The 24,753-nt window shown below is 33.9% G+C and overlaps 1 protein-coding gene across 2 annotated transcripts in view; it reads right to left on the bottom strand.

Annotated features, from left to right (window-relative positions):
- The window catches only part of ERGIC2 (ERGIC and golgi 2), a 41,310-nt gene that overhangs the window by 16,066 nt on the left and 491 nt on the right, over positions 1–24,753 (bottom strand). Inside the window, exons 1-8 of one of the 2 annotated variants that reach the window (XM_055357881.2) lie at positions 22,794–24,552; positions 15,532–15,674; positions 14,117–14,225; positions 12,244–12,290; positions 10,886–10,956; positions 5,672–5,712; positions 1,649–1,750; positions 406–501 (exon numbers count right to left, since the gene is read on the bottom strand). In XM_055357881.2, coding sequence (XP_055213856.1) covers positions 406–501; positions 1,649–1,750; positions 5,672–5,712; positions 10,886–10,956; positions 12,244–12,290; positions 14,117–14,225; positions 15,532–15,637 — 572 coding nt within the window. In that variant the 5' untranslated portion in view covers positions 15,638–15,674; positions 22,794–24,552. Of the gene's footprint in view, positions 1–405; positions 502–1,648; positions 1,751–5,671; positions 5,713–10,885; positions 10,957–12,243; positions 12,291–14,116; positions 14,226–15,531; positions 15,675–22,793; positions 24,553–24,753 lie in introns of those variants that run through there. The other variant, XM_031000732.3, reaches the window with a different exon arrangement.

Genomic DNA, 24,753 nt, shown 5'->3' with positions numbered 1-24,753 from the left:
AGCCTTTAGTAGTTAGCTGTATTTATTTGATTAGCAAAGTATTTACTTTTTTTTTTTTTTTTTGGATACAGAGTTTTGCTCGTCGCCCAGGCTGTAGTGCAGTGGCGCGATCTCGGCTCACTACAACCTCCGCCTCCTGGGTTCAAGCGATTCTCCTGCCTCAGCCTCTCGAGTATCTGGGATTACAGGTGCCTGCCACCACACCCAGCTAATTTTTTGTATTTTTAGTAGAGATGAGGTTTCGACATGTTGGGAAGGCAGTTCTTGAACTCCTGACCTCAGGTGATCCACCCGCCTTGGCCTCCCAAAGTGCTGGGATCACAGGCGTGAGCCACCGGCCAGAATTTACTTTTAACCAAGCTCCAACTTTGTCTAAAGTATTTTCAGTAAGTGAAAAGAACATACTTGCCCACTGTTATGTGAAAATTCCCTGCTACTTTATTGACATATAGATGGCCATGAATTCTGCATGCATCTGGAGACAGTGATGAATCATCTTCTCTGTTAAAATAAGATATATTATTTAAAGCACATTCAATATAGTTACCATCTTATGATGAGAAAAATGTGTACAGAAAAAAAAAATCCCTAAAGATCATTTTTTAGGTAATATTCTAAATGTTAAAAATAGAATAGTTTCCTGAAGTCTAGACATTTATAAAAATTATACATCTATAAAATGGGAAAAAAGTATTTAATATCTATTACATTTACATAAATTTGAAATTCCATGGTTCTTCAACTCTAACCAGAGGACTAAGTCCAGTGACAGAAGACTAAAACAAAATAATTAGTCCAAAAAGACATATTTTTTTTCATTTATTTCTGATACTGTAGCAGGGAGAGGGAGGGAGGGGAGAAACATGATTGAGGTAAAGGAAAGGCATGCCACCTAAATTCAAAGAGACAGTGACATTTTCTTCCTAAACAACTGTAAAATCTTGTATATTTTTATTATGTTTATGATTATAGCATTTCCAAATATCCACGAATCTTTTTTTTTTTCTTTTGAGACACAGTCTTGCTCTGCTACCCAGGCTGGAGTGTAGTGGTGCAATCTTGGCTCACTGCAACCTCCGCCTCCTGGGTTCAAGCTATTCTCCTGCCTCAGCCTCCCAAGTAGCTGGGACTGCATACATGCACCCACCACACCCAGCTAATTTTTTTGTATTTTTAGCAGGGACGGAGTTTCACCATGTTGGTCAGGCTGGTCTCGAACTCCTGACCTCAAATTATCCGCCCACCTTGGCCTCCGAAAGTGCTAGGATTACAGACGTGAGCCACTGCGCCCAGCCTCTAATCTTTAATTAAAATACAAAAACGGAAAATAAAACAAAATTTCTAACCAAAGCTTATATATCCTCAAAATAGTAAATGAAACTAATTTTTCTTAAAACTCAATATAATTTTATGTGGGGGTATACCACACATAAAAAAGAAAATTAAATGCAAATAAATATTTGTGATAATTCTGATCAAAATCACAGGCTATAAATTTAAGATCAAAAGGCGTCTTTATAGTACAGAATGATTCTATTTTCCCTTCCTAAGAAAAATAAGATTCAGAAAACTAAACCAACACTTTAGTTTTAACTATGTCAAAGTAAATTCATAATAAACAGTTGCACATTTAAAATACAGATCTCACCTTGGTGGAAGAGCTGTTGATGCACTTTTAAAAGCACTTTTAAATATCACATCTTGAAGTGAATGCTCTTCTTGTAGCCTACTCTGAATCAGCTGCAGCATCCTAAATAAGAAGCAATAATTTAGAACTACAGAAAGGTACACAAAGAGAGCTGACACTTATTCAAAAATGACAATGTTTAGCTGACTTAGTTAAATCATACATTTATTATTACAGGATTTCATATTCTAAAATAACATACCAAGTTTTCTTTGGTCATTTCCTTGAAAGCAAGTGAGGCAGGGTGGCTAAGAGGTCTAATAGCTGAGCTCCATAAGCCTGTTTGATTCTATCAGTAATGGATGTGCCGTCAGGACCACCAAAGTAGGGCTTCTACTCACTTAAGTATCTCAATTCATCTTTCATGCATACATGCACAATTAACAAAATTCTTATCTTTGTCAGACACTGAATGAAATATTGTAGATACAAAGAGTAGGACAAATAAGGGGCTACACAATGGATTTGATGGACTTGAAGTGGTACATTACTCAGTATAAACTCATACCACAAGTAACTGATTTTCATTACAAAAATTTTTCTCTCTACAATACTTCTACCATTGAGCCATGTTAACTCCTACAATTTTCAGCAATAACTCTGTGTCATTAGATGTAGTCCTATTTTATCTCTTTTAATTCTATTTCTTCAAATAACTAATATTCCAAATCATCTGTAGTAAAGTTCAAACTTGGTAAGTACAAATGTTATACACAGTGGGAAGGGAAGAATAAATAGGCAGAGCACAGATAATTTTTACTGTGCTAAATCATTCTGTATGGCAGTATGGTAGATACATGTCATTATACATTTGTCAGAACTCACAGAATGTACGTTCAACACCAAGAACGAACTCTAATGTAAACTATGGTGATGATGATGTATCAACATGGGTTCACTGATTATAACAACTATATCCAATCTGATGCAAGTTGTTGATAATGGGGTAACCTGTAGGGGGACGGGTATATAGGAACGCTACTTTCTGCTCAATTTTGCTGTGAGCCTAACTCCTCTAAAAGAAAAATACATACATGTAACTTGGAAAAAAGTTACAAACATAGGTACTCACAAAAAGAAAGCAAATGTGAATCTCATAATACTTTACCATCCCACCATAATGATAAAATAAGTACTTTCTAGATGTGCAAGCAGAAGATTAAAAACTTATGCATCATCTATCTAGAAAATTAGTATAACAGGCCTATGTAAAATAACAACTCATATTTATACTGTATAGTTTGGAATAAAATAAATCTGAAATCTCAACATAAAAAGTAGAAACCAGAAAGGTTCTGTCCAGGGTTTGAAATTTACAGTTAAAGAGAGATTAATTGTGATCCTAAATATTTTAGGAAAGTATTATAGAACACCAACTGAGAGAAAATTTAAATCTCTTAGAAAATTCTAGAAGTAAAGAACATTTTGGTATGCACATTAGTTAGGAAGATATCTATCTTGGGTATCTCTAGGCCATTCAAGAGCTATTCAATAATGTTTAGAATCAGAACGTGATAATCTAGGATGCTTCAAGAAGCCAGATCCCATCTTCAGATTCAGACATTTAAAGACATTGAATCTTTGACATTGAATCTTTGGATTCAATGCCAGCAGAAACGGAAATCTTCACTTTTTTTGTGTGTCTTGTAATTCGAGAGATCAACTTTTGAAGCATGGCAGTGATCAAGGGGTTTGATGACAACAAACTATACATACGTGTATATGTATGTATATATTATGTGTGTTTATGAAAAAAATTTCTGCCTTCACTGTGCCAATAAATATCCCAGCCTATATTCCACACATGAAAGTATGCAGAAAACTACTATGATGGCAAATTTATATCATCTTAATAGTAAAAATACAATCTCTTCTCCCACTTATTACTAGTTTCGAGCATTGAAAAAAATTCTAAATGAAAGGAGAAATCTCACTTTAATGTTTCTGGATCAAAGTAAAGTATTTCATCTGTGGATGGCTTTCTACTAAAAATTCTAAGAGCCCAGAGACAGCTAATATTCAGTGCTTTTGTTCACCCACATTCAAGTGGTGAAACTGGAAATTAAAAGAGAAAGACCCTTGGAATATACTTAGGGACTAGGAAAAAAAAAACAAGTAAAGAAAAATTTTTTGGAATAATATTAAACTATATAAAGCCTTTATAAGTGCAAGACATAACCTAAAAAATAAAAAGCAATATATGGGGGTGGGAGACGGAAGCACTTATAACAAAGTACTATTTTCTTTAATTTAAAAATAATTCTTCTATGGAAACTAACCAAGCAAAATAGGCACATAGGCAAACATTTTCACAAAAAAATACAAATAAGGAAAAAAACCTCACAGTCAATTGATTCATAAAGAAATGTTAATTAATAAAAGCATAGTACCAATTTTCACCCATCAAACTGGCATACATTTAAAAAAATTCTAGGCATTCCTGTTGTTGGTGAGGTTGTACAGAAACAAGTACTCTAATATAGCCTTTTGGAGTATAAGTGAAATAATAATTTGGGAGGATATAGGCACTATCAAAATGTTAAATATCCTCAGAGAAAGAAATTCTATTTCTAGAAATACTCACACACACAAACATGTACAGAATTAGGTTCAAGAATGTTCATTGAGTATTGTTTTTAATATTAGAATTCTGAAAGCAATCTAAATACGCATCAATAAGGATCCAATTAAATAAACTACAATCTATCCATAAAATATACCATTATATATATAGAAATGAATCCAAAATATCATGTTAGGTGGAAAAAAGCAACTTATTTCTGTATATATATTTCTGTATAGAAATAATTATATGTTTTTAAATATAACACATTATAAAAATATATAAATATGATATATTATAAAATATATAATGAACATATAAACTTTTATATATTATAAAATATATAATATACTCATATGATATATAAGAACTATATATACAATTATGTACTATATATTATACAGATTATATGTAAGAATTATAATTTTGTATATATATACACAGAAATATATATAATATACATATTATATACATACACAGAAAATGTCTGTCTAGAAGGCTACCCAAGAAACTTATCACTGGTTATTACTGCTAGTCAGTGGCATTAGTTTACAGAAAGAGAAGGGGGCTTTTACATTTACTTTGTATCTGGGTGCCCAATCTTTTGGCTTCCCTGGGCCACATTGTAAGAAGAATTATCTTGGGCCACACATAAAACACACTAACTATAGCTGATCAGTTAAAAAAAAAGAAAAAATCACAAAAAAATCTCATAACTTTTTCAGAAAGTTTACAAATTTGTGGCCGGGCACAGTGGCTCATGCCTGTAATCCCAGCCCTCTGGGAGGCCAACATGGGCGGATCGCTTCAGTTCAGGAGTTCAAGACCAGCCTAGTCAACATGGTGAAACCCTATCTCTACTAAAAATACAAAAAATTAGCTGGGCATGGTGGTGTGTGCCTGTAGCGTGCGCCAGCTACTCAGGAGGCTGAGGCAGGAGAATCGCTTCAACCTGTGAGGTGGGGGTTGCAGTGAGCCAAGATTGCGCCACTGTACTCCAGCCTGGGCAACAGAGTGAGACTCTGTCTCAAAAAAAAAAAAAGTTTACAAATTTGTGTTAAGCTACATTCAAAGCCTTCCTGTGGGGCCGCAGTCTGGACAATCTTGCTTTATATCATTTCTATTCAAATTGAATTTTTAAAATGATCATATATTACTTTTGTAATAAAAAAAGTAAATAGTTGATACCATTTTAAATAAAAACTAAAATTTATGAATCAAAGTTTACCAGAGAAAAGATTATGCATGACTTTCTTAAGATCTGATGGTTTTTGAATTGTAAGGATTATATTGTATACCAAATTCTGCTAAGAATTCATCCAAAGAAATCCCTAGAGAAATGTGTTAATCTATAAATAGTTTACAATAGACAAAATATGACTTAGATTTCTATGGACCACAATACTTTGTTCTCTTATTACCTCTGCCACTCTTTCTGCTGTGGTGAAAGATCAAATACTGTCTGAAATAAAAGAAAACATAATCACTAGCATTGTCAAATTCTCTTGGCTTTTACATCATAATTTAAAATTTTTTCTTTGAGCAGGAAACAAACTTAAGTGTTGTTAAAAACAAGTATTCATGGTTTACATTCAACTTCTATAAGTCAAATTAAAATTTTAATGTGCTATCTTTACTGAAAAATAGCATAAAGAAATTTTACGAATCACAAATATTTTCCTGTTACAGTTATCGACATTTACAGGAATATATGCAAGTTGACAATTTATCATATGTACAAAATGGTATCCTAGGGCTTAAAATCATTTAAATGATGCTAGCATGAAATTCACAAGTATTGGGGTAGAAAAATACAGAGTTATATTCAAGCATCCAAAGCCCAAATTCTTGCTGGTAAAATACAATAATAAAATCAACAATTTTTGAAATGAGTTTAAAAATAGCACAGTAATTCCCAAATGCATTGATCAACAAAGAACTACTTAAGAAATTTTATCTAGGCATGATCAAAGTTAGACTTGGCTACTTGTAGAGTCAGAGAAAAATATGCAAACTTCTCATAGTAGCTATATCCACAATTTAATTTTGCAACAATAATCCACTTTTCGGCCGGGCATGGTGGCTCAAGCCTGTAATTCTAACACTTTGGGAGGCCAAGACAGGCGGATTGCCTGAGCTCAGGAGTTCAAGACCAGCCTGGGCAACATGGTGAAACCCCGCCTCTACTAAAATACAAAAAAACCCTGTCTGTACTAAAATACAAAAAATCAGCTGGTGGTAGGCACCTGTAATCCCAGCTACTCAAGAGGCTGAAGCACGAGAATTGCTTGAACCCGGGAGGTGGAGGTTGCAGTGAGCAGAGATCTTGCCAATGCACTCAGTCTGGGACACAAAGTGAAACTCCGTTTCAAAAAAAAAAAAAAAATCGACTTTACTAGTCCTAGCTCACAGCTCTACTTCTGTGATTTTTTAATTTAATTACATCAATCTGGAACCTGCCTCTCTCGTAACTGTGAGAGCCTCATGTCTAAGTTTTATATAACCATATGCTTCAAGTTAAATTGTCCCAATCTTTCTGATGTTTCCTTTGATTACACCTCCTGATGAATTTGCCTAAAGCATGCTACCAAACCTTTTTCACATTATAGCACATAAGGAAAATGCTAACATCTATAAAACACAACACAGCAAACCAATAAGGCTGTTGGCAGTTACTCTCCAGCTAATGTATAAATAAAATGATTGACAGTGGCAACTATATGATTTTTCCTTTGAATTCCAAAACCTTCTTTGTACAATGTTTACTTAGCACAAAGGTATAAAGAAACTACTTTGTAGGCCCTATGCTAATTCATTATCTCACTTAACCTTCCTAACCACCTCGTGAATTTGTTACTCCTCTTCCCTTTTTGCACATGAGGAAGCAGGAGCTCAAAAAGTTACAAACTTTCCAAAATCACAGATAGTAAGTAACAACCAATACACAAATTCAGCTCTGTCAGATTTCTTTCTTTCCCACCTTTTAAAAATTCTTCTTGTCTTTAAATAGTAACTAAATGCAATAGAAATAGCAGAATAGTAACTATCATAGAATATTGTATGATCATGGCTTGTAAACTAGTAAAGTTATCAGAGCTAGGTTTTTAATATTCAGAGTGCATATTAAAATAATGAGTGAAAAATTTTTAAGTTAAAATGATATTTATAATAATTTTATATTAAAAATAATAATTCTTAAACACTTTTATATAAATTAGCACAAAGGAATGAATAGTTTCCTAAAAGCATTGTTAAACACTTTAAATATTACTGATGAAAAGTATACAATTAAATATTTTGAAGTTCTTAACTTTCTCATTAAGATACAATTTTTAATTATAACAATTTAAATAAAATTTTCCTGCTCCATAAACTACTGGAAGAGATGGCAGAAACTGTTTACAATGAAAACAGTCAACAATACTGTCCCAACTGCTTAATTCTAACATATCACTATTGCCTAAAACCTGCAAAGCATTTTGCAATACATTTTGAGAACTACAAAGATGAAAGAATGAAATTAATGATTCTCAAGAGCTTAAAATCCAGCTAGAAAGATAAGAGATGTAGGCGGAAAAAAAAAGATAGAATCAGGCATCTCATAAATGTGAAAAAAAAAAGAGAGAGTGACCACAACAGTTAGAATATGGACAGAATGCTAGAGAAACAGTGTAAGTGACTTTTAGCGGCTACATTCAAGATTATAATACATAAACAATAATTCTCAGCATCCAAAAGAAACATAAAAATGAGGATGCAACCTTTATTATCGTCTTAAATCATTTTAAATTAATATTCATATGCTGTAAACTTTCATGAATTTATACAAGACAACATACAAATGAAACCAAATTGAGAAAGAGCACAAAATAAGTTTATTTCATAGGATAGAAAAACCCATGTGAAAGGGATTTTCCCGGTTCAGAGCAACAGAGAAAATGGGTAATAAAAGATAATAGCAGAAGATACAGGCAGTCATGCTAGAATCCATAAAACATACCTACACATTCTTGCCGTAAAATAAATCTCAAAAAGTCCCCCCTCAACAGAATGGAGAATCCAGAAATCAAGCTGCACAGCTGCAGCCATTTGATCTTTGACAAAATCAACAAAAATAAGCAATGGAGAAAGGACTCTCTATTCAATAAATGGTGCTGGGAGTGCTGGCTAGCCATATGCAGAAGAATGAAACTGGGCCCAGATCTTTCACCATATACAAAAATTAACTCAAGATGGGTAAAGATTTAAATGACCTTAAACTATAAGAATCCTAGAAGAAAACCTAGAAAACACCATTGTGGGCATCACCCTTGGGAAAGAATTTATGACTACGTCCCCACAAGCAATTGCAACAAAAACAAAAATTGAAAAGTGGGAGCTAATTAAACTAAAGAGCTTCTGCACAGAAAACAAAAACAAAAACTACCAACAGAGTAAACAGACAACCTACAGAATGTGAGAAAATAGTCACAAACTATGCATCTGATAAAGGTCTAATATCCAGAATCTATAAGGAATTTAAATAATTGAACATGTAAAAAACAACCCCATTAAAAAGTTGGCAAAGGACATGAACACACACTTCTCAAAAGATATACAAGTGGTCAACAAACATGAAGAAATGCTCCGTATCAGTAATCATAAGAGAAATGCAAATCAAAACCACAATGAGAGGCCATCTCATACCAGTCAGAATGGCTATTACTAAAAAGTCAAAAAAAAAAAAAATGTTGGAGAAGCTGTGGAGAAAAGGGAACACTTACATGCTGCTGGTAAAAATGGAAATTAGTTCAGCCACTGTGGAAAGCAATTTGGAGAGTTCTCAAAGAACGTAGAGTATTATTTAATCCAGCAATCCCATTACTGGGTATATACTCAAAGGAAAATAAATCATTGTATGCAAAAGACACATGCACTCCGATCTTTATTGCAGCACCATTCACAATAGCGAATACACGGAATCAACCTAGGTACTCATCAGTGGTACACGGGATAAACAAAATGTGGTATACATGCACCAGGGAATACTATGCAGCCATAAAAAAGAAGAAACTTTTATCCTTTGCAGCAACATGAATGCAGCTGGAGGCAATAATCCTAAGCAAATAAATGGCAGGACAGAAAACCATACACCACATGTTCTCATTTATAAGTGGGAGCTAAACGCTGGGTACTCATAGACATAAAAATGGCAACCATAGAAAGTGGGGACTATTAGAGAGGGGAGGGAGGGAGAAGGAAAAGGGTTGAAAATCTACTGGTTATTATGCCCAGTACCTGGGTGATGGGATCAATCATAACCTGAAAACCTCAGCATTATACAATATACTCAGGTAACAAACCTTCACATGTACTCCATGAATCTAAACTAAAAGTTGAAAAAACAGTCCCTGTTCAAAATGATAAACAAAAATAAGGTAAGAATGGCAGAAAATTAAAAAAAAAACAAAGTTAAAGTTAAATAAGTATTCTTAAAATAGTATAAAATGTAATACAAATATTAAAATATATAATAATAATCACTTAGATCAAAATGAGCAGATAATAGTGTAATATGCTGTCATATATGAATCTGTAAGGTAACTAAGCTCATAAAAAATTACTTCAAAATCAATTTTTTGAGTGGGAAAACGGGTCAGAAAGCAGAGTCAGAGTGGCAATAACAAAGTTACTGTTTCTGTAGAAATTTCTATTTAAAATGTATATGTCAAAAGGCACATATCAAGTTTGTAGCTGTAAACTAAAATTAATTCAATAATCAAAACTGGCCAAGGACTTCATTTTCTTTCCTTTAACCCCATACATTCAGTCACTCTACTCCCCCTCCTTCACCTTCACTCTTCACTTTGCAAATTTGCTAAAAGAAAGGTTCACAATTGTCAATGATTAAGAAAAGGAACTCAAGAACGCATGCGTAAATTTAAGTACCACCATGCCAACAGAGGAACTTTTAGCTGCTGAGGGCCTCATGCTTATTCTCGAAAGCTTCTTTAGGGCTAGTTCTGATCATGACTCGTTATCACTGTATCTGCCACTGAAATGTGACAATATTTTCTGATAAATCTACGATGTTATATTCAACTTGTGCTCTGAAGATAATAAGAAAATGTCAGCATTTCACACGCTGAGGGAAATAGAGGTGTAAAGGAGGAAGGAAGTAGTAATGCCCATGACATTTCTCCTCTTAGAAAGATACTGCCTTATTCTTGATTGTAAGAGAAATACAGTTCAAATATTTTAAATACTTAAATTTGGTAATAGTAGAATACAAACAGGACATAAAAGTTTCCAAATTACTAGAGAAAAAGAAAAAAACTCATCACTATAATAACTAGAAGAAAAGTGAAAAGGAAACTACTGGAAAGTAAGAACAAAAATATTAAAAAAGGTTATAAAACAGACTTTAGACACATCCAAAATACATCCAAAATGTTAATAATGGTCACCTCAAGATTTTGGTATATAATATAACTTTTGTTTTTCCCCCTAAATTTATTACAAAGAATATGGATTACTTTTGAAATAAAAGAATTATACTAAAAACTATTTCAGACAAAACTAAAAGCAACTATCTGTCTTCAAGCGTACGATTCCTCAACCCGTGTATTTCAAAAAACCACGTGAATCAAACTTACTGGTTCATAAACTAGACCATCTGCAGATGCAACCATTGTTTCTGCTAAATCCAGTACATCCGCTCCAACATCTGCATACAAAAAAGAATTAGAAGTTTTACATTCTATGCTTAGAGGCAAACCATCCCCAATATAAACAAATTAAGCCAACTAACAGAAAACTCACCAAGCAAAAAAAAAAAAAAACCTCACCAACTATGTAGAATCACTTCTGATATATTTGTCCAAAAGCTAAAACAGTAGCCTTATATAGCTTTGGTGGAGATTATTCCAAAATGTAATAATGTTTTTTCTACTTCTTACCCAGTAAAAAAAAAAAAAGATAATTCAAGATCTCATTTAAAAAGGATAAGCGTCACTGAATTGAAGAGCTTTGCAAATATCGGCAAGAACCTAATCACAAGTACTAAGTGGCTGCTGCACAAAATATTAATTCCAAGAAATATTTTTAGAGATTAAAAGAAATCGTAAAGCAATGCTACAAATCAACAAATAGGAACTTTTATTCAGAAAAGGCTAAAATTTAACAGTATTTAAACATCCAAAATAAGGCAGAATATCATATATTCAGAATTACCACTAACTACAAGTTTAAAAATGAAGTATTTTTTTATCTCTTAAAACCACTAACATAAGGAAAAACATACTGAAAAGAAAGAGATTCAAGGTCGTTCTGAGATAGAATCTCACAGAAAATAACCTCTAATTAATTGGGTAAAATTATTTCATACTTTTAAAAATGTAAAAATTTTCTCTGAGTTCTTGGTCTGTAATTTTTAAGCAGTAACTCATAAAATATTTTTCATGCAAAAGCATCCTTATTTTTGAAAACAGTATTGATTCAAACATTCACTATCTGGCATATTAGCATTTTTCCACTTCTACTAGTATAACCAAGTGAGTCCAGTGAAGAAAAAAGAAAAGGGTAACCTATCACCACTAACTTAAAATAACTGGATCTGTATTTTTAAACGCAAGAGTAAACATAAAAGGTGGTAAACTGAAACAGTGACACAAGGATATGCTTGTGAAACATGTGTATAAAAGCTAGTACTCCAAACAACAAAAGACAGAAAGGATGTACATAAACTAGAATGCTGATTCACAAATATTTCCTCCAACTTTCTTTTAATTATACTAATGTGAAAGTTTTATCTCTTCTCTTTATGGAAAAGAAACTTGAAGAATATAAGCTGAGGAGTAAAACAATTTGCATTACTAAATAATACCACAGTAAAACTTGAAAATATTATAAAGGAAAAATAAAGTTAAAGTACAACCAGTGATTTTTATTTTTGCTTGGCAATTGTTTGAACCATAACCTACATGTGGATTCAGCAAGTTGAAGGTGTACTTACATTGACACTTCATGGCAACAGTAATATCTATATTAATTCTTAATTTGCTGAAAGACAAAATATTAAACATTAGTACCTACCAATTAATTAGCAAAACATGAGAAATATAAATCAACTGATCTATTAAAAACTTGGATTTCAAGCAGAATAAATTATGTCGATTAGAACTTGAATTGCATTTCTCATGGCCAAAACAAAGGCTCTTTAAATTACAAGTTCTATTTTGCCCTTATTCCAAAAGCCTTTCTGACTTCACAGGTTTTTGAACACAGTATCCTTTAATAATGGCAACTCTATAATCAATAACTCTAAGCAACTCAGAAAAAGTCTTAACCTCTTAATCTCTATTTACATAAACTTTTGACAGAATGTTCTTTTAAGAATGTAAAACTCTCAAAATCAAGAATTAGGAATTGTCTTTCTTCTCTGTTTATCAAACACCATATATTAAGCATGATGCTAGATGTTCTACAAATATTATCTCCTTTATTCTATATCATGGAGCTATAAATGGATGGCTTCACAGATTTTCAAGTAAACCACTGGTGTTCACGGTAGTGTAAATACCTGGCTTAAGATCACATCACCATTAAAGCGGCATACTGGAAACTAGGTCTATGTAACTCAGGATAAATGCAACCAAACTACCAAAAGTAAATCACCTGATGCTTAAAATTTTTCATGGCCTTTCATTTTCAAATGATTAGATCAAAGCAATTTTCTAATACCAGAATGAAGCATTGTGAATAATAGACTGGCTATGATCAAATTCAGTCCTGTGCTTTCTATGATAACTTTTTTCTGTGTAATAATTTTCATCTGATTTAAAATAGGAATTACAGATTTTTAGACCTTCATGAAGTCTTAAAGTCATCTAGAGTTCAAACTGTGCTCCAAATAACCCAGGAGTTTAGGCTCAGGAGATAGGAACCAGGAGTAGGCCAAGTAGACAAACTTCTGCATATCCTCACCATGCTTATGTGGCGAACTATGTAATACATAAGACTTCATTTGGAAAAAAATGAAGCATTGCATTGGTGCTGAAAACAACAACAAATTCTTTGAAAACCAATACTATACTGAATAATACATTAGAGATGAAGAAACTGAAGTCCAAAAGAAGTCAGTGGTGTGACCTGCCCAAGGTTACACAGCAATTTACAAATGTTGACTAATTTAATTCTCATAAACCTCTTGAGGAAGATACTATAATTGCTGTCTGTACTTTACAAAAAAGGAAACTGAAGCATATACAGGTACAGATTTAGTAACTTCCCTAAAATTATGTAAATGGAAAACCTGGATTGTAATTGAAAACTAAATGTGTCTTCCTATTTGGTGCAATCTTAATATTATAAACCTATTATCTTCATTCCATTGAAGAAATCCAAATAATACAAACGAATAGATGTAAAGTGTATAATTAAGGTACTATATTTCCAAAAGTTTAAAAGTAATCTTATTTACATAAAGATTTAGCTTAGGTATAACTTACAGACATCAAGTCATAAGGGTATACAATGTATCCTTAGACAATTTATTTTCCAGCTCACACAGATCAGTGAGGTATTTCAACCAGTTTCAAATATTAAACAATTTCCACGATATACATATCTAAGGAAAAATATTCCCCTAACTTTTTGAAACAAAGCATGCTAAATCAAAGAACCTCAGTTTTAGAATTCAACCACTATTTAAATGATTCTAAAAGGTTTCACTTAATGCATGCAATTAATGAGAATTTTTCAGGACTATTTCTTCAGAACTAAAACAAACCAAATCTAGAAGGTTAGACTTTTTCTTTTTTAAAAGGTATGCTCTTTTTAAAACAATTTGAATCTAAAGGTATTCCAAGAAGAAAAAAAATGATTACCTAGAAAAATCCTTGTCTACTTCATATTCATACTTCATCCATGTATCTTGATATACTGAGAATTCCATTATGGTTAATAAAGCCATAGTTGTAAATGCTATTAGAGAAACTGGGAAATCCAACAACAAAAGAAAAACAGAATTAAAACAATAAAAAAAAGCAAAGAATAGGAAACTAATTTAAGTGAGATTAAATTTTCAAAAGAAAAAGCCTAATAATGTAACTTCCATTTGAATGCATACTATAGAAGGTTTTTATTCAAAATGTTTATTATGCATTTTTTCTAATACAGCTCAAAAGTTAAGGTTTAATATATACAAATATGAACATAAACATTTGCATTACTAAGAAAGCATTTTATTTCTCCAATTTTAAGGGCATCTCTCACTAAGTAGAGTTGACAAAATTTGTATTTCTTATATAAAACAGTGTCAGAGATAGGATAAATGATGAAAGTAAGCATGCCTTATAGCACAAATTTGAAAACAGTTGCTTCATTATTAAAAATGCATCCATGTCTATAAATATAATTTGTATATAAATGTATATAAATTGGGCTATAAGCCCAATTTAAAACAAACAAAAAGGTAGCCTAATTTCTTAGATCCTGAGAAACCACAATAATCTGTGTGCCAGAAACTCAAATAACATCTCTAAATAGCTAACAAAACTCTCTTCTACTTTGCAATCTCCTAAATATATCACCTCATTCACAGAACTGAGTAAAATATCTGACAAAAAGAAAATCTATTATACACTAAGGCAAAATACTTAAAATAGATTTTGCAAGAACTTGCACTATTTTCATTAACAAAACTTAATCACAAGTGGATCAGAAATAGTAATCAACTTATTACCCATTTTACCAAATAAAATGTCAACCTTAAGTGAAATACATTATTTTACTAGCTCTTCAAAGGGAAAGAAACTATACTGAATATTGTTATAGTCACACATTTTTCTTATATATTTCATTATTTATTTTACTTAACGGATACTTTTATCTGTACCAGGCACTGGGTCTAAGCATTTTATGAAAATATTAACAGTATAGTAACCCCTAGGAGGTAAATACTAGTATGATCCCTATTTCATGGAAGAAACTAAGACAGACAGATTTGAATAACTTCCTCAAGGTCACATATTTAGGAAAGGGCAGCAAAGCAGTAACATTGGTTTAATGTATTAATGTTTTAATAAACACTGCCAAAGGCACAGATGGCACTGAGTTGGAGGCTATAGAGAATATTAATAAGAATTGGAGCCAACAGAGTGGCATGAAGACAGACAAGTTACGAAGTTACTGCAGAATTCATTGATAAATTCTTCCTCATGGCTACATTTCTATATGTTGTTGACTGGATCACGCAGAAGTTGTACTTACTACAGAACTTTTAATGTTAACTGATACTCACCTGTACCTCCACTGGCTGAAGTCTCTACATAGCTCTCAGGAACCTTCGGAAAGGCATCCAACTCTTTTACCAAACTTAAAGTTTTTTTCCGATTCAGTCGCCTCATCTTCAGGAAAACCTTCCTCTTCCTTCATATAGTCATGCTAAGGAATAAATAAATTAATGAATACATGAATCCTTTAAAGAGATAAAAAGGTTTCTTTAAATTTAGGATAACTGACAAATGTCCTTAAAACAACTTAACATTCTCATCCCCCCTTAAAAATAAAAAGCATAGTATTTATCCACGCTATTCCTTTCCCCATTCATGCCCTGACAAAAACTACTAATGGAAGGTAATTTAAATACAAAAACACATTAAACAGCAAGAAAAAAAGTGAAAAGTAATTCAATCACAGGAATAATGTCTAAATATAAAAATTAAGATAACGTTTTCTATTAAATTGAAAACTATATAAAAATAATACACTTCCAATAATGAATGACAGTGAAGTAAAATGACCTGCTCATACATTACTAACAAGAATATAGGCCGGGCACAGTCACTCACGCCTGTAATCCCAGTACTTTGGGAGGCCGAGGCGGGTGGATCATCTGAGGTCAGGAGTTTGAGAGACCAGTCTGGCCAACATGGGAAAACCCCGTCTCTACTAAAAATACAAAAAATTAGCCAGGTGTGGTGGCACGTGCCTGTAGTCCCAGCTACCTAGGAGGCTGAGGCAGGAGAATCGCTTGAACCTGGAAGGTGGAGGTTGCAGTAAACCAAGATCATGCCACTGCACTGCAGTCTGGGTTACAGAGTGAGACTCCATCTCAAATAATAATAATAATAATAATAATGGAAGAAGAAGAAGAAAGAAGGTGGGAGAAAGCGGGAAAAGGCAGGAGAAGGGAGAAGAAGAAAAAGAAGAAGAAGAAATTTACCACTCCTCTTCTAAGTAAATGCCCATTGAGGAATGTATCCTATGACAATAACCTGCGGTTTTAACCAAAATTTGATTATGAGGATATTTCTCACAGTGTTATTTTTAAATACTGAAGACAGAAACAAACCCATTGTATCCAATGTACAAATTAAGATGAAGCATCTTTACGTAGCCATTGAAAATCTTTTTTTTTTTTTTTTTTGAGACATGATCTTGCTCTGTCACCCAGGCTGGAGTGCAGTGGCGTGATCTCAGCTCACCACAATCTCAGCCTCCCTGGCTCAAGCGATCCTCCTCGCCTCAGCCTCCCAAATAGCTAGGACTATGGGCATGCACCTCCACCCCCAGCTAATTTTTGTATTTTTTGTAGAGACGGAGTTTCACCTTGTTGCCCAGGCTGGGTCTCAAACTCCTCGGCTGAAGCCTTCCACCCACCTCGGCCTCTCAAAAAAAGTGCTGGGATTATAGGTGTGAACCACCACACCTGGCCTGAAACTCTTTTATTTAAAAAAAAAAAATTAATGACATAAGAAAATAGTCATGATACTGATACAATAAGAAAAGACTAGAAGGTCACATGGATCCTAATTTTATGGGAGACAGGAAAAGATATATAAGAAACAAAACTGAACATCTGCACACAAAAATGTTAAAAGTAGATCATGAATTTTAATTGCCTTTACATATAACTTCAGATTTCCCATGTTATCTATTTTTATAATCAAAACATTTAAAAATTGGCTGCTTGCTATTTATCAGTATGTCATCTACATCTAAAAATGTTATAAAGCCAATCAAATAACTGAATTCTTAGATATTTACATAATTTTTATGACTGATTTATAAATAATACTATAGGTAATATTATAAAGAATTCCCAGTAATCAAGGCTTTATTAATAAAATCAACACATAATAGAATAAATCGTACGGTTGCAGAAGTCACTATAAGAGAAATAATGTCTCTGGAAGAGAGCAGACAGACTTTGGGTCTGAAATCTAATGGGTAGGATTAATATACAAAGAATAGGCAAAAGAAAGAACATTCATAAAGAAAAAGAAGGGCCAGAGAATGAAAAACTGGCAGTAAACATGAATACTGTCTAAAAGAAAGAAGCTCTGACCAGGAGCACTATTTATCAGTCCAGCAGGGAGCTACTACTCTACAGTAGAGTTGAAAGCATTAATATGTTGATTTCCTCTGCCATTAAAATCAACCAATTAAACTTCCCTTGCTGGTTCCACACTCACAAAGAAGCCTTCGAATTATGATTTTTTTCTCATGCACTTAGTATTTGAAAGAAAAAAATAGATGTCATAGACAAAACAGATGACAGTTTTCTGACCCCCATGTCAGTTATAAAACTGGTATTCCCATCGATAAATTAAGCTTCTGAATGTTTGTTATGTATATGCCATGCCCTCTAAGCTTGTTTAGCTCTGATAATCAAATTTATTTTCTGTACCTTTTTAGTAGTAACTGCACAAAAACTGACCCTTTTTCAATCTTTCAATTTCTACTCTTTCTGATTTGAGTAAAATATTAAATATCTGTATGTCTCTTCTCTTTAAAACAGAACTCTCCCTTAAACTCAAGTCCAACTCCAACAATACATCTCTCGCAGCACACCTACAGCCAACTTAAAAGAATGAGTTGTCCCCATTCATCTACTGTGACTACTTCCTCACCCAACTCTCACCTCTTAACTAAATTTGCTCTGAGCAAGGTAATTAACTTCCTTAGTACTAACTGACAGACATTCCTCAGTCCTTATCTAACTGCACCTCTGAGAAAATACACTGCTTATCACTTCTTCTTCTTCTTGAAACATTCTCTTACCTTGACTTAAGTGATATCACATCCCCAATTTTCATTCTACCTGGAAGACCCTCTTTGGCTTACTGTGCAAATTCATCTTTCTCTCAAGATTCCGCACTAGGTCTCCCCCTTAACCTCCACACCTTCCCCAAATGATCGCCCACTCCTTCCATTTCAATCTGCATGTTGATTTATCCCAAATCTTGATTCTCTGCCCAGATCTCTCTGCAGATATGTATAACCCCTTGCCTTCTGTTACCTTTTCATTTGGACATTCCAAACACAATTCAGACTCAACAAGTCCAAAAATGAATACTTCACCCTGTAAAAATTGTTCCTCCTGTATCTATCTTAATGATAACACCATAAGCCCAACTACACAAGCCAGAAACATGGGTTATATCCTTAGACTTAAGCTATTTCTAAATTTCTCTTAAATCTGCCTGTCTTCTCTTCTTCAGGCCTACTGAGAAATTCCTTATGTCCAAGTACGTTCCTAGTCCCAACTGCCACAATCTATCACTACATTGCTTCAACAACCTCTAATCTTCAACCTTCCAATTCTCTCTATACTGTAATAATAAATTATCTTTTTAATACATAAATCTGATATTTCTCTTCCAATCTTTGTAAAACTTCCCTTCCCACTACACTTAAGAGCTTGGATTCTATCCTAACATGTTTCACAAAGCCCTTCAAAAACCAGGTCCTGCTAACCTCTCTTCAAACCCAATCACTCACAGTCTACATTCCAATCATATTAAATCACTTTCAATTCCTTAAATATGCTATTCTCTTTGCCAGAAATATTTTTTCTTCCCCCTACCCCATCTTTACATTTGACTAACTCCTACTTACTCTTCAAGGCCCAGTCTACTCATCTCTACCTTGAGCGAGCATGGGGAACAAAAAAACTTTCCACGGCCTTCAAAGTCTATCTGCTTCTAGAACGTTGTACTTTTATCACACTATTTCTAATTGCCTCTTTTTCTGTTTCCTCCACCGGATTGTTAGAGCAGGAACCATGTCTAACTTGATCTTTGTATCTCCAATGCCTAGCGAACAGGTATTCAATATTTATTGAGAAAAAGAAGGAAGGAAATTTTCCCAGAAACACCACAGTAGCACATCTTTCAAATCACAGCAGTATGTCATACTTAGGTAAGTAAATATATAAAAATAAGATCCACAAGAAGGATTTTCCTGTTGTCTACTGTCCCAGGACCTAGAACAGTGGCCATCACATAGTCAGTATGGCACTGTTAAACAAATGAATAAAACAGTGAATTACATTTCTAAAAGTTTATATAATGTTATATTTGTATAATGAGCTTTCTAAATGCTCTTTTAATTTATATATAAGCATAAAGATACGGCAAGCAGTTAGTTTTACAAATCTTCTAATAATACATACAACCTATTCAACACTCCTCCCTTGAAAGTCTAGCTGGAATATATCATGTGGCTCCCTACCCATCTCTAGCTTCCTCCATCCCTATTTTCCAGGGGATATCACTCTAGAATGGAGCACCTCGCCCCTCAGCTACTCCACCAGTCCCATTCCTGAAAGCTCAGCACTAACCTACCTCCAAGAAATTCATTCCATTTTGCATACTTGCCAACCTACTGTAAAAGTCACTGTCTGGCATAAACAAGGTATCCAATAACTTCTAGCTTTTCTAAAAGAAATTGCTCTATCTGCTCTCTTTATAAAAGCTGACTTTCTATTGGCAGCAGTTCCATTCCAATCCTTAGTCATTTCTGAGACTCACAGGTTACAGAAGTATCATGTTTTACCATATTTCTCAACCATCTCTCATGTTTTGTGCTATGTATTATTTGAAGCTCTTTAGACATTAATTCATTTAATCTTGTAAATGACTCTTATGAAGCAGGTACTATTTTTAATCCTACTTTTTGATGAGGAAATGAGGCACAGAACTGTCAAATAATTTTCCCAGGCTACATAGCAGGTGGTAGAACTTGAAACTATGCTCCAAACCACAGTACACACTGACTCTCACTTCCCTACTTGTTGCTATATTCCACTAACATCTGAATATATTCATAATTTGCTTAATGACTTCAGCACCCAGATCATTCAATATGCTTCTCCCCCACTCCATTATCATCCTTTGGAATTCATGCTCTGATGGCATTTATCCTATAGCATTCATTCACAATAAAACCTTTTTACCATGTAAGCTTAACAGCACTTCTCCTCCTGTGACCTCCATCTTAATTCTATGGAAAGCCACCCATGAGCAAGGTCAACCCTTAAAACTGTTCCACCTCTAAAATCCAAAACACATTTACCTCCCCAAGTAGGAACTACCCTTCAAGCTCTTTCCTAAGATAAATCTGCTCTTCATTTTCACTGGTGTTCTCAAATCCTTTAAATCCTACCAGATACCCAATTTCATTGCTCCATTCCCACTCTATTTGCCTCTCTACTCAGTGTGGTAAGCCATTTTCAAAAATGTGTTTGGAAATACCTCAGATCATCAATGCTTGCCAGAAGTCATTGCTGTTCTGTGACAAAATTTTCTAGTCATGGACAATGTAGAAAAGAACTTTTAAAGCTAAATTTATTCCATTTTAAAATGTGTCCTTTATTCTGAGATTATTTTATTCCATTTTGTGTCAAAACAGCCTTTCCTTTATGAAATGATAAAAACAGATATAACAGAGGTTGTTTTGTTTTTGGATGTCTTTATTCAGCAAAATTAAAAAATGTAATTCTAGGTCAGTTTTTATACCCAGCCCTTTTCCCTGTCCACACCGCCCGCCCCTCTCAAATAGATATACATTTTTTTGTATTGGTCCACAAAATCTAGTTAGAAGCCGTTACACAAGATTCCTTTGCCCACTGGTTGGTGCTGCTATTCATACCTTGACAATCTCCAGTACTATGTCTGTTTTCTTTGATGTCTCTCCTTAAACTGACTTGAATATTAAAAAACAAAACAAACATAAATAAACTCCAGAAAGTCACTGATAACAGCTGGAGCTAAGACAAGACAGTTGTCCCTCAGTATCCATGGGGTATTGGTTCCAGGACCTCCCTTGGATATCAAAATTCTCAGATGCTCAAGTCACTGACATAAAATGGTGTTGTTTTTGCATATAACCTATGCACATCCTCTTGTATACTTTAAATGATCTTTAGACTACTTATAAAACCTAATATAATGTAAATGCTATGTAAATAGTTGTACTGTTTAGGAAATAATGAAAAGAAAGAAGTCTGTAAGTATTCAGTACAGACACAATACTCGTTCAGTAGGCATGCAATTTTTCCTTCTCGAATATTTTCAATCTGCAACTGGTTGAGTCCACAGATGCAGAATCCACAGATATGGAGGGGTGACTGTATTTTGAAAAACTTCCTAAGACATAAGAGACTCCCTTTCAGGTTGGAACACAGACATTATCAATACTCACTGTAAGTAAAGTCACACAGCCTATATTTCATCATTGTATCCATCTGAATATAATGAGACTATTAGATGCTTTACCAAAATTAAAATACAGAATTTATGAACTTTTTATAGTCTGCTCAGTTAAGTTTAATTACTTCTCCAAAGAAAAATGAAGACAAAAGTTATTTCCTGCTACCCAAGTTTTGAGTTAACTTCTATTTTAATATATATTTGGCAATATGAGAAAAATTTAATTGGTTAATACATATGGCCAAGTTGCAGTCTGAACTGTGTCAACTCACAATTTGATATGTTGAACGAGATATGTTGAAGTCTCAACCTCTGGTATCTATGAATGGGCCTTATTTGGAAATATTTGGGTCTTTCAGATATAACTAATTAAGATGAGATCATACTGGATCAGGGTGCTCCAAAATCTGAGACTGGTGTCCTTTTAAGAAGGCCATGTGAAGACACAGAGAAACACAAGGGAAAATGCCATGTGAAAACAAAGGCAGAGACTACAGTGATGTGTCTACAAACCCAGGCATAGCAAGGATTGCCCAGAAGCCAGGAAGAGTCAAAGAAGGATTCTTTCCTAGAGTCTTCAAATCTTGCTGACACCTTGATTTCAGACTTCTAGCCTCCAGAACTGTGAGAGAATAAATTTCTTTTGTTTTAAGCCTCCCAGCTTATAGTAAGTTGTTACAGCAGCCCCAAGAAACTAATACAGGCGATATAATTCAGGCCATCGCTGAATATCAGAAATAAAAGGTAAAACTACAACCTATCTGTAATTTTAAATTACTTGATTATATTGCATTAGAATACTTTACAATAAAAAACATTTTATAAGATAGCTTAGCTTTACTTTACAAATACTAGATAGCAACCCCCCAACCCCCTCAATTGTACTTATTTTTACCTTAGAATTTGGACCTTTTACAACAGAGTTAAATATTATGTTTGTTTACCCCAACATAATTCAAATAAACCTAATGACATTCTAAGTGACAGAAAGGTTTACTTGGAAGCCAAGGAAGACAATATAAATGTGAGTTTATAATCAGAAAACCCTGATTACCTAGGCACTTACTAGTTGTGTGACAAGTGTGGAAAGATCCTCAACTTCTTAGAATCCTCTCTCCATAATTTTATTTTAAAAGATGGGCAGCAGGACATAATGGTTACCTCACAGTGTTAAGATAAAAATGAGGCATGTAATATCTATTTCTAATTCTCTGAAAAAAAGCAAAGATTTGTAGAATATTTGAGATTTAGTTGTTAAAGTCTTTGAGGAAAGTGGGAGAGTATGTGAGGTTAGTTGACAATCTCCTAAAGTTAGGATGGCATAAACTGATAGACTAAAAGTTAAGAGAGACTATAGAGTGATAACAGAATAACCTCAAAAGTGCCTAGTAGCAATGTGAAGCAAGGACAAGTATAATCTTCCTCAAAGAACAACTAGACTATAGTAGCTCCCAATAAAAGTATAGAAAATTAAAGTTAAAAAGTATTAAGGAAAAGGTCAGGGACACATGAAATATATTTACAACAGAATGAATGTTCTCAAAAGCAAAGAGTATGGGGGTTAATAAGGCACTCAGAGGGTAGATCTGAGCCACACTACAATGTGACTATATAGAGCAATAGAAAGGAAGAACTTATGCTTTAGTCATTAAAAGAGGATAATAATTTAAGAAAACAAGCAACTGGATAATGGGAGTTTAAGGACACATTAACCACACCAATCAGAGTGTTTAATCAATCTGGGGTTCAGAAAGATATTATTTTAAACAGTATCTTCTTCAGTCTACATTTTGACTAAGTAACAAGGCAACATTTGTAACTACAGATGTTAGAAAATGAAAATAAAAAATAACAAGAGCTAACATGCATTGAGTGTTTACTGTGTGCCAGGTATTGTTCTAAATGCTTTGTATGTTTCAACACATTCAATCCTCACAACCTTCCTATGAGTTAGGTATCATTATTTCATTTGGTCGATGAAGGAACTAAGGCACAGAGAGGTTAAATAATTTGACCACTATGACATTAAGAGGCAGAATTACAATAAATATTGGGAAACTATTAAATAGGATTTTTAGCAGGCACTGACTGCCTAAAAGTAACTTCTGGTAAAGAAAAAAAAATAGCCATTTCTTTCACTTAAATCATCAATCCCCAAAGAAAGAAAATGTGTGGGTTGTTGCTGCTGTTTCCCTAACTCTTGTTGTTCCAGACTAGGCCTGATTTCCTTTGAGAGATCTTTCAAACTTGATATATTTTTATGATTTGTACCAGGAAGCCATTATAACACGCAACTGTATACTAAAGTTCACGATCATTTAAAAAAAAAAAAAAAGATCCTCCTCTCTCTATCCATCCCTGCACCGCCAACCCCCACCCTCCCAAAAAATCAGAATTTTTTTCCTCATGTTTTCCACTAGAACTGGCATAATTACAACAACTTAAAGATATCAACAAACAAATTAGGTAAATAACCATGTCTTTTTTCAGTGAACAAGCCAGGCTCATTCTTTATAATTGCTGTATACTAGAGTCCAATGTATCAGGCTAGGCAATTAACTGAAATACTGAATTACAACTTCAAATGAATAAATCCTGTTTTTAACTGTAACTTTCATTGCTTCTGAAAACCAGTCTGGCAACATTTTAACAGCTATTAAGTCACTTTGTCTTTAAGTCTCGGGGGCACTAAAATATAAAAGTTATTTAAACGTGTTTTCTCAAACAACGACCTGTCAACTCTATATACTACAGATAAACAAGGCTATTCTCCACCACGAGTTGACACGTTGCCTTCGGAAGGTTTCCTGCGCCGAGGAAAAGTAGTGACAGTCGAACCTGTCTCTCAGCATCTCGCCCTCCCCTGACCCCTTCTCATTTTCCGAAGCACTGTGCGAAACTCCTTCCGGGCAAGGCCAAGACTCTTAAAGAGACAGAGAGCAACGTGCTGCCACGAATGTGGTATTTGTCTGAATGGGGGTAGGGAGTCTGACATCCGGGGGGACTGGGACTCGACCGATTGGGAT

This window comes from Gorilla gorilla, chromosome 10 (assembly GCF_029281585.2).
Source record: "Gorilla gorilla gorilla isolate KB3781 chromosome 10, NHGRI_mGorGor1-v2.1_pri, whole genome shotgun sequence".
NCBI classification, from domain to species: Eukaryota; Metazoa; Chordata; class Mammalia; order Primates; family Hominidae; genus Gorilla; species Gorilla gorilla.
Note: the sequence above shows the minus strand (reverse complement) of the source record. Positions and strands in the feature narration are given on the sequence as shown.